This window comes from Nansenia antarctica (assembly GCF_963989245.1).
Source record: "Nansenia antarctica genome assembly, chromosome: 11".
In the NCBI taxonomy this organism is placed as follows: Eukaryota; Metazoa; Chordata; class Actinopteri; order Argentiniformes; family Microstomatidae; genus Nansenia; species Nansenia antarctica.
The window spans coordinates 33,399,616-33,409,615 of record NC_137681.1 but is presented as its reverse complement, the minus strand read 5'-3'; the positions used below and the strand labels follow the sequence as shown (position 1 = coordinate 33,409,615).

General features: G+C 50.0%; 1 protein-coding gene across 1 annotated transcript in view; it reads right to left on the bottom strand.

The window, feature by feature from the left end:
• Positions 1–10,000, bottom strand: part of LOC308167588 (bridge-like lipid transfer protein family member 1) — a gene marked incomplete at its 5' end in the record, with an annotated part of 175,732 nt that overhangs the window by 90,101 nt on the left and 75,631 nt on the right. Inside the window, 11 exon segments of the mRNA XM_080542007.1 lie at positions 289–447; positions 1,290–1,524; positions 2,585–2,733; positions 3,125–3,368; positions 3,462–3,614; positions 5,328–5,478; positions 6,137–6,285; positions 7,062–7,273; positions 7,555–7,746; positions 8,773–8,975; positions 9,607–9,734. Coding sequence (XP_080398133.1) covers positions 289–447; positions 1,290–1,524; positions 2,585–2,733; positions 3,125–3,368; positions 3,462–3,614; positions 5,328–5,478; positions 6,137–6,285; positions 7,062–7,273; positions 7,555–7,746; positions 8,773–8,975; positions 9,607–9,734 — 1,975 coding nt within the window.

Below are 10,000 nucleotides of genomic sequence, written 5' to 3'. Positions count from 1 at the left end.
GGCAGAGAGACGGCCGCTCACTTTTAGCGAGATGCGGAAAACAGGAAAGTTGAACCATTTAAAATGGATGTGTGTGTGTGTGTGTGTGTGTGTGTGTGTGTGTGTGTGTGTGTGTGTGTCGAACACGGAGAGAAGTGGACACTAAAGGACAGACGCAAATAACAAATACAACAACAGCAACAACCGGTAAAAAACAAAACATCAGCTTCTACATAAATAAAACTAAAACACAACAGAACCCCCCCCCCCACCTGTCTGTAGGCTCCCCCCCCCCCCCCCCCCCCCCACCTGTCTGTAGGCTGTTGTGCTGAGAGCGGGTGGCGGGGGACTCCTGGGCGACCCCCCCCGCCCTGTTCCCCACGGCGTTGGACATCCAGTTGTAAAAGCTGACGGAGGAGGGCTGGGACAGCAGCGGGTGCTCCGTCAGCATGTCTGGCCCGCTGTTTCCTGCAGAGGCGAAGAGAGCGGCGAGGGACGTCAATGTAGGGCGGCGGTAGAGGCTTAGAGGCTAGAGAGGCCGGCTAGCAACCGGAAGGTCACTGGACTGATCCCTGCGGAGCTGCATGTGCCCTTGAGCAAGGCACTTAACCCATAACTGCTCAGGGGAGCTGACTAGGGCTGACCCTGGGCCTAGAGTAAACATACCAAATTCCAACAAGTGACAAAAATAAAATAATTCTTCTTATTCTTCTTATATGGAAAGAATGGTGAGGGATTTCAATTTAACCAGTCAAACATTTAACCGGTTAACATTTAACAGGTCAATCATTCCCAGGGCATAATCTAAGCTAATTCTATGTAGCTGTGACTGCTTGCTAACGTTTACTATATTTGGGTTATTTGCATTAAACAGAAAACAAAAAGGAATCCCGTCAGCCAGACGTTGCTACCACTTTATCAACAAGAACATTAACACAGTCTAGCTGAGGGATTAGGGTTAGTTATGTTTTTGTAATGTTATGTTTTGTAAATGTAATTATGTTTCTGGTAATATCTGCATATTGTTTCTCCCCACCAAACCCTAAGTTTTACATCTTACTGTACCCCTAACCCTAACCTTACTGTAACCCTACACAAGAGTTGGCTTTGGTTCCTCCACAAAACAGTAATAAGTAACGTAGCAAGTAGAATAAGTAGACCTTCATCATGATGCAGTAACAGTAACAGAGGGTCATGGGCGTACCTGTGGGCGGGGGAGTACCTGTGGGCGTACCTGTGGGCGGGGGAGTACCTGTGGGCGTACCTGTGGGCGTGGCGTACCTGTGGGCGTACCTGTGGGCGTGGCGTACCTGTGCGGGTGAGGGAGCTGCTCTTGGCGGGGGGGGCAGCAGTGGGGGGCTCGTTCCTCTGGGGCGTGCCCTCCAGCAGGTTGTGCAGGCTGGGGAAGCTGCCCGTCAGGTAGCTGAGCAGGCTCTCCTTGCGGGGGCTGTCCTTGGCAGGCATCCCCCCGCGGCTGACGTGGGCCGGGGAGTCGGCAGCCGTGTCCCCGCTGGTGTAACTCAGGGACTGGTAGGGGTGGGAGCCCTGGAGAACATAAACACATCACATGTTTCACTTGGGTTAGTTAAAGAAGAACGTGTCCCCGCTGGTGTAACTCAGGGACTGGTAGGGGTGGGAGCCCTGGAGAACATAAACACATCACATGTTTCACTGCTGGTGTAACTCAGGGACTGGTAGGGGTGGGAGCCCTGGAGAACATAAACACATCACATGTTTCACTGCTGGTGTAACTCAGGGACTGGTAGGGGTGGGAGCCCTGGAGAACATAAACACATCACATGTTTCACTGCTGGTGTAACTCAGGGACTGGTAGGGGTGGGAGCCCTGGAGAACATAAACACATCACATGTTTCACTGCTGGTGTAACTCAGGGACTGGTAGGGGTGGGAGCCCTGGAGAACATAAACACATCACATGTTTCACTGCTGGTGTAACTCAGGGACTGGTAGGGGTGGGAGCCCTGGAGAACATAAACACATCACATGTTTCACTGCTGGTGTAACTCAGGGACTGGTAGGGGTGGGAGCCCTGGAGAACATAAACACATCACATGTTTCACTGCTGGTGTAACTCAGGGACTGGTAGGGGTGGGAGCCCTGGAGAACATAAACACATCACATGTTTCACTGCTGGTGTAACTCAGGGACTGGTAGGGGTGGGAGCCCTGGAGAACATAAACACATCACATGTTTCACTGCTGGTGTAACTCAGGGACTGGTAGGGGTGGGAGCCCTGGAGAACATAAACACATCACATGTTTCACTGCTGGTGTAACTCAGGGACTGGTAGGGGTGGGAGCCCTGGAGAACATAAACACATCACATGTTTCACTTAGTTAAAGAAGAACGGACACCTCACTGCCTGCTTCATATCGCTTCTCTACACCGACAGTCGGAGACTAAGAGATGACGGGCGAACCGTCACAACCGGAGGTTTCAGGTCTCAAGTTTTATTGTTACGTCACATTACAAGTGTAAGAGAGTCAAATTCTCAGGCTTCGGTTCCTGACATTATTCACGTGGAGCAGGTATCTGAAGTCTATCTCCTACACTGCTCCCACACTAACACACACACACACACCCACCTTTATTTTGAGCGCAGATTCACTGTGTGTGTGAGACTTGGACAGCTTCCTCATGATCTCCACGCCGCTGACGGGTCCTGACTTGTCCCCCGCCTGGGGAGGCCGGCTGCACGCGCCTTCCAGCAGCATGGTGTGCTCGCTCACTGTGGCTGGACGACAGGGACAACATGAGTAGGGTGGGTCACACGTAACACACAGGACTAACATGCTGCATCACACAGCAGGCTGGGCTGACAACAACTCCCCTCTCCCGGCAACATTGCTCACTACTTGGTAAACGAGGCTGGAGAACACTGTTTTGGTCCGGTTTTAAAGTGAATAAAACATTAGTTTGAGCTGCCGTGTCTAATTCGGACACAAATTTGGTAAACAACTTAGTTTAGGATGGGCGTATCAGACACCATTGTTTGTGCTGGTACCTGTATAGAAGACAAAATCTGTCTGTGCCCATCTGCACGTTAACTACAAACAAATGTTGGCCTAATTTGAATCAGACCCAGACCCCCACCTCAGACCCCCACCTCAGACCCAGACCCCCACCTGCGTCAAACTCAAACTCCGCCCCGTCGGCGCTGGTGTCGCTCTGCATGGCGGCTCCGTTGTCCAGGCCCTGGTGGTCCGAGGCAGAGGGGTTCTGCTGGGGCTCCTTGGGCTTGGGCAGCTGGTTGGGCCTCATCAGGCCGATGGCCTTGAAGCCCTGCGTCACCACGATGAACTTCATCCACTGCCGGGCCAGCGCCACCAGCCCCTTCTTCAGAGTCACCAAGGCTGGCAGGCCGTCATTCTGGGGACACAACAAGGTTGGGTGGACTTAGTGCACACAAACCCTCCCCTCCAACGGGGTGCCTGCCTGCCTCTCTCTCTCTCTCTCTCTCACCATGGTGGCCTCCTCTATGACGGAGTAGTCGGCCTGCTGCAGGTAGCGGTGGAGGATGTTGCACAGCAGGCAGGACGGGTTCTCGTGCAGGTAGCGCGCCCGCTTGGTCCCCCGGTTGTACTTGCTCCGGAACGGGATGTGGATGCTCTTTTTCTGTACAGAAGGAGAAGACGAAGTAACAGATGTGTTCTAGTATCAGGTAAATCACTCCCTTCAGCTTCTCTGAAATCGACTGAATGAAGAAAAAACGTTTTTGTTTAGAAATGGAAACTCTGGTTCTGGTGACCCCCAATGTTCAACAGGCCTTTGACCTAACCACTATCTTCAATGAATAGATTATATAATATAAATAATAGATTATATGACAAATCACAATATCTCTGACATAATCAAAGTTATCCTGATTGGTAGCTACAGTGGGGTTAATATCTGAGTGAAAAGTAGCAAACCTCTAAATGGTACAAAGTTAAACTGTTTACAGTTTGAAAAAGAATAAAACAAGGAAAAAGGCCTTCTGCAAAGGTTTGGGAACCCTGTCAGCTAGTACTTTGTAACTCCTCCTCAGGCAACTATAACAGTTTGCAAACACTTCACTTCATGTAGCCAGCTAAGAGTCTTTCACTTCTTGTTTTTGGAATTTTCCCCATTCTTCCTGGCAGAACACCTCTAGCTCAGAAATAATCTCCGGCCTTCTTGCATGCACGGCATGTTTGAGATCTCTCCACAGATCTTCAATAATATTCAAGTCTGGGGACTGATGGCCGTTCCAAAACCTTCATCCGTCTTTCCTGGAGGTACTTCATGGTTGATTTTGAGGTATGCTTCGGGTCACTGTCTTGCTGGAATACCCAACCTCTGTTCAACTTCAATTTCTGGACTGACCTTAGCCTGAACATTAGCCTCTAGAATGTCTTGATATTTGGTGGAATCCATTCTTCCTTCCACCCGCACAATATCGCCTGTGCCCCCAGCTGCTACACAACCCCAAACCATAATGGATCCACCTCCATGCTTAACAGTTGACACAGTGTTCTTCTCTACAAATGTTTTTTGTACAACTTTGGTTGTGGCCAAGAAGTTAGGGTTAGGGTTTTGTCAGTCCAAAGCACATTGTTCCAATAGGCTTCAGGTTTCTCAAGGTTATCTTTTGCATCCTTCAGACGCTTAATTTTGTGTTGAGGTCGTAGGAAAGGCTTCTTTCTGGCAACTCTGCCATGTAGCTCTTTGTTGTTTAAGGTACGCTGTATTGTTGTTCTGTGAAAAACTAGACCGGTGTCTGCTACTCTTTTTTGCAGCTCTTTTGCAGTGATGTGTGGGTTCTTCTGAGCATTTCTCACCAGATCTCAGGCAATTCTATCTGAAAATGTCCTTGGTCGTCCAGATCTGCCTTGACTTCAATTGTTCCATTCATTTTCCATTTTCTGATGATGTTTCTGACAGTGGAAATGGGTAGCTTGAAACGTTGCAAGAGTTTTTTGTTGACTTCTCCTTGATAGTGGAAGTGCATCTTGATTCTGACATCCTTGTCTGTTTAGAGGAACCCATGGTTTTTAACAGCCACCGCGGCCACCCATGGTTTTTAACAGCCACCGCGGCCACCCATGGTTTTTAACAGCCACCGCGGTTTAACAGTTAAAAAATGAAACTTGGAAATCACTTGGAGATTAATTGTAACAGACATTTAAACCAGGGGTGCCCATATGTTTGCACCCTACTGGAGATCAATAAATCAAGAGATTGTCACACCATTGGTCTGATCCAACAGATCCATTAACCTGGACATTCCAGACCTGCCTTCACAGGAGGGTTAGGGTTATTCACAGGAGGCCTTGAGAACCTGGCTGGAGGTGTAGTTCCAACACTGACCTCCAGGGCTTCAGTCATGATGCAGCCCATGACCGCACACACCCGCAGAGTGCCCTCCATGTCCAGCTTCCGCAGGGAAGACTTCAGCTGGTCGATGGGGACCAGCCAGGCTCCGATGGCGGGGGTTGCCGTGCTGAGGAGGTTCAGCTGCCTGGAGACAGAAAACCAAACGTTCCTTGGGGTGAAACAGTGACTGCATTGAAAAGGCTTAGGGCGGCCTAACCCTAACCCCGCCTAAACCTTCTAGGAGAAATGGAGCAAGAAAAAACATTTAAAAATGATTTAAAATTGTCCATGCATTGACTGCCCATTATTGTGGCCCATTTAGGATCTGGATGGCCGACACATAAATAGACCGCATGAATGTATTTTTGCATTGCACTTCGGCATTTTGCATTGCACTTGTTTTGAACAATAAACCCATAGACTTGTTACATCTTAGCTTCTGCTTTCCGTGTTATGCAGTGGTTAACACTTAAGGGAGGTCAGCCATGACAGTATGATGTCAAATCAGTGGTTTGGGAAAGAAGGGAAGGGAAGCAGGTGTACTTGCTCTGTATTTCTAGGTATACCTATATACAGGTATTATGACCTATTAAGGCCTACCGACTAGGGCTTCATAGGTATTAAGGCCTACCGACTAGGGCTTCATAGGTATTAAGGCCTACCGACTAGGGCTTCATAGGTATTAAGGCCTACCGACTAGGGCTTCATAGGTATTAAGGCCTACCGACTAGGGCTTCATCGGTAATAAGGCCTACCGACTAGGGCTTCATAGGTAATAAGTTGATGGTGTAGATGTGACGTACCTGGAGGCCTGGGAGGGGGAGCGCACGTTGGTGGGGGCGGCGAAGCTGAACCAGATCTCCTTGATGGTCAGCTTCATGCTGCTGGAGTCAGGGGGGGGCGGCAGGAGGGGGAGGTCCTTCTTCAGGTCGTCAGACTCCACCCCTTCATCCTGCAATGGGAGAAACAACGTCTTATAGAAACAGGATACAGGTTTGGGACTGGGTTAAAGGCACATTGCAACTGCAGACGATTGTGTTTGACAGAACATACAAATATATTACGTATAGCATAGCAGGTGTAGAGCTGGATGTAGCTTAATGTTCTTGATTGAATGTCCATGGGGGGGGGGGTGAAATCAAATGCCCTCAAATGCAAGATATGACAGAAATCCTTCCAAATATCCATTATCCCTTCGTTGCTTTGAAACCACAGACAGAAAGTATCCACCGGGGAAGCAGCACACTAAGGTCAGCCAGATAATCGCAGGTTCCCCGGTTTGATTCCAGCCATCAACCTATCCTGCATGTCATCCCTCCTCTCTCTCTCACCCATCCTTCCTGTCAATCTCTACTGTCTCTAACCCATTAACACTAGAACAGCCGTGCCTTTTTTAACCTACGAAAAGAGCTAACCCTCTTTACAATGCTCAAGCTGCTATTTACACACAACGACCACTAGTTGGCCGCTTGTAAATTTGCCTGCTTCCTACACAGAAAAATAGCAAAATAGCTTTATACTAGCTTATCCTGATGCGATATTGAAAATGTAAGGATACTGGGTGGTAGAACGCACATATCTAGGAAAAGTCATGAAAGGAGGGTCTTGAAATTTGATTGAGTGCAAAGATTAAAAAAACCACATTTTTCTTTCCTCACATTGCGGTTCTAGTGTTAAAGCAAAAATACCCTAAAAACCCATTTTAGAAAGCAGCGTGTCGGGCGTTACCTGGTCGTCAGAGTCTGAGTTGGCGTTGAGGTGGGAGGAGGGGCTGGCGGCGTCGGGGGGCAGGTTGTCGTCTGAGACGTCGGTGCTGTAGCCGCTGCCCGTCTGAGAGCCTGACGAGCCGTTGGACTTGCACATGCCCGCCTTCACCCCGCCCTCACCCCTCCCCATCACACCAAACGCACTGTACAGCACTGCACCTGACTGCCGGCCCCCTGCGCGCGCACACACACACACACACACACACACACACACACACACACACAGACACAGACACAGACACAGACACAGACACAGACACAGACACAGACACAGACACAGACACAGACACAGACACAGTACAAGTCCAGATGTTTTCAAGTCAGTCATTGAAGAGATGTCATTGGAGGTTTTGCACTGGTGACTCAATAGGGCTGCCAGATATAGGTGTGTGTGTGTGTGTGTGTGTTTGAGTTCACTTCTTCCTTGAAAAGTGTGTGTTTAAGGGGGCTCTCACCTTTGACGGTGAGGTTCTCGATGCCACACTCGAACATGATCCAGCCCCACTTCTCCAGACAGGAGGTGGCGCAGCGGCCCGGGTCTGACGCCTCCGTCTCGTCCACCAGGGAGAACTCCTCCATCTCCTCCAGGCTGAACAGAACCTTGGACTTCTCAAACGGGATGGCCGTGATGGCACACGTACCGATGTCTGGAGGGCCAAACACAGGAGTTACAACTAGAGGCCTTGTTACACAGAGGAGTTACAACTAGAGGCCTTGTTACACAGAGGAGTTACAACTAGAGGCCTTGTTAGGATCTTGAAACATCGGAGGGCTTAGCCCAGCCTGCGTTTCGTCAACGGGGGTGGGGGGTGGGGGGTGGTAGTGGAGTTTAGTTTTTTTCAGAGCTCTGTCTAAGTAAGGTATTTGATAAGTGTCACTCATTCTGAAATGGGTTTCCACCCCTTACAAAATCAATTCCCTTAATAACAGCGTCACTAAAAAAAGTCTCTTCTCTTAGTTAGTTTGAGACACAGGTAACAACAACTACAAGGTCGTAAAGCAACAGGATATCTCCCCCCACCTGTGGAGTCCATAACCCTAACCTGTGGAGTCCATAACCCTAACCTGTGGAGTCCCTAACCCTAACCTGTGGAGTCCATAACCCTAACCCTAACCTGTGGAGTCCATAACCCTAACCTGTGGAGTCCATAACCCTAACCCTAACCTGTGGAGTCCCTAACCCTAACCTGTGGAGTCCATAACCCTAACCTGTGGAGTCCATAACCCTAACCCTAACCTGTGGAGTCCATAACCCTAACCCTAACCTGTGGAGTCCATAACCCTAACCTGTGGAGTCCATAACCCTAACCTGTGGAGTCCATAACCCTAACCTGTGGAGTCCATAACCCTAACCTGTGGAGTCCATAACCCTAACCTGTGGAGTCCCTAACCCTAACCTGTGGAGTCCATAACCCTAACCTGTGGAGTCCATAACCCTAACCTGTGGAGTCCCTAACCCTAACCTGTGGAGTCCATAACCCTAACCTGTGGAGTCCATAACCCTAACCTGTGGAGTCCCTAACCCTAACCTGTGGAGTCCATAACCCTAACCTGTGGAGTCCCTAACCCTAACCTGTGGAGTCCATAACCCTAACCCTAACCTGTGGAGTCCATAACCCTAACCTGTGGAGTCCATAACCCTAACCTGTGGAGTCCATAACCCTAACCCTAACCTGTGGAGTCCAGGCCTCTCAGCTGGCTGTGGATGCGGCGGATGTTGAGCCGGGCGGCGACCTCCTTGCCCTTCTCTATGCCGGCGTTGGAGCGCAGCGAGCCGGAGGACTGCGGCTGCATCTTGGAGGCGGAGGAGAACTTCTCCAGCATCACCGAGGGCCGGCCGGCCTCCGCCGCGCTGGCTGGCTCCTCCACAATACCCCTGGGGAGAACGTGTGTGTGTGTCACTATGCCCCTGGGGAGAACGTGTGTGTGTGTCACTATGCCCCTGGGGAGAACGTGTGTGTGTGTGTGTCACTCTGCCCCTGGGGAGAACGTGTGTGTGTGTGTGTCACTCTGCCCCTGGGGAGAACGTGTGTGTGTGTGTGTGTGTGTGTGTGTGTGTCACTCTGCCCCTGGGGAGAACGTGTGTGTGTGTGTGTCACTCTGCCCCTGGGGAGAACGTGTGTGTGTGTGTGTCACTCTGCCCCTGGGGAAAACGTGTGTGTGTGTGTGTGTCAGGGTTCCTACACGTTTCACCTGATTTAACTAATCAAGTACAAACCATAATTGCTTTGCACTTGATTAGTTGAATCAGGTGTGCTGGTGGTGGAACAGATCAGATATGTGGAACGGCTGGTGGTCCCCGAGGAGAGGGTTGAAAACCACTGCCCTAGGGGAACCTTCATCACAAAGTCACACGGTAGAACCCCATGGGATTGTCAATTAAAATTCTCCTCCGATCACGGCCTTTAGTCCGGCTTTATATCTCTGTCCAGGAAACACTTCCATAGCAGAACAATGTTTACCTGTTCATGTTTTACCTGTTCATGTTTTACCTGTTCATGTTTTACCTGTTCATGCGGAACTGCGTGGCAATCCTGTCGAAGCACAGAGCCACCAGGGACACGTGAGTCACACTCTTACTGGAGCTGCAGAGGGAGCCCTCCTCCACGGAGGCCTGGAGCAGACACAGGTTCACCTGCAGGGGCCACAGAAAATCTACCATCACACAGACCAGAGAACATACCACTGGATCTACCATCACACAGACCAGAGAACATACCACTGGATCTACCATCACACAGACCAGAGAACATACCACTGGATCTACCATCACACAGACCAGAGAACATACCACTGGATCTACCATCACACAGACCAGAGAACATACCACCACTGGATCTACCATCACACAGACCAGAGAACATACCACCACTGGATCTACCATCACACAGACCAGAGAAC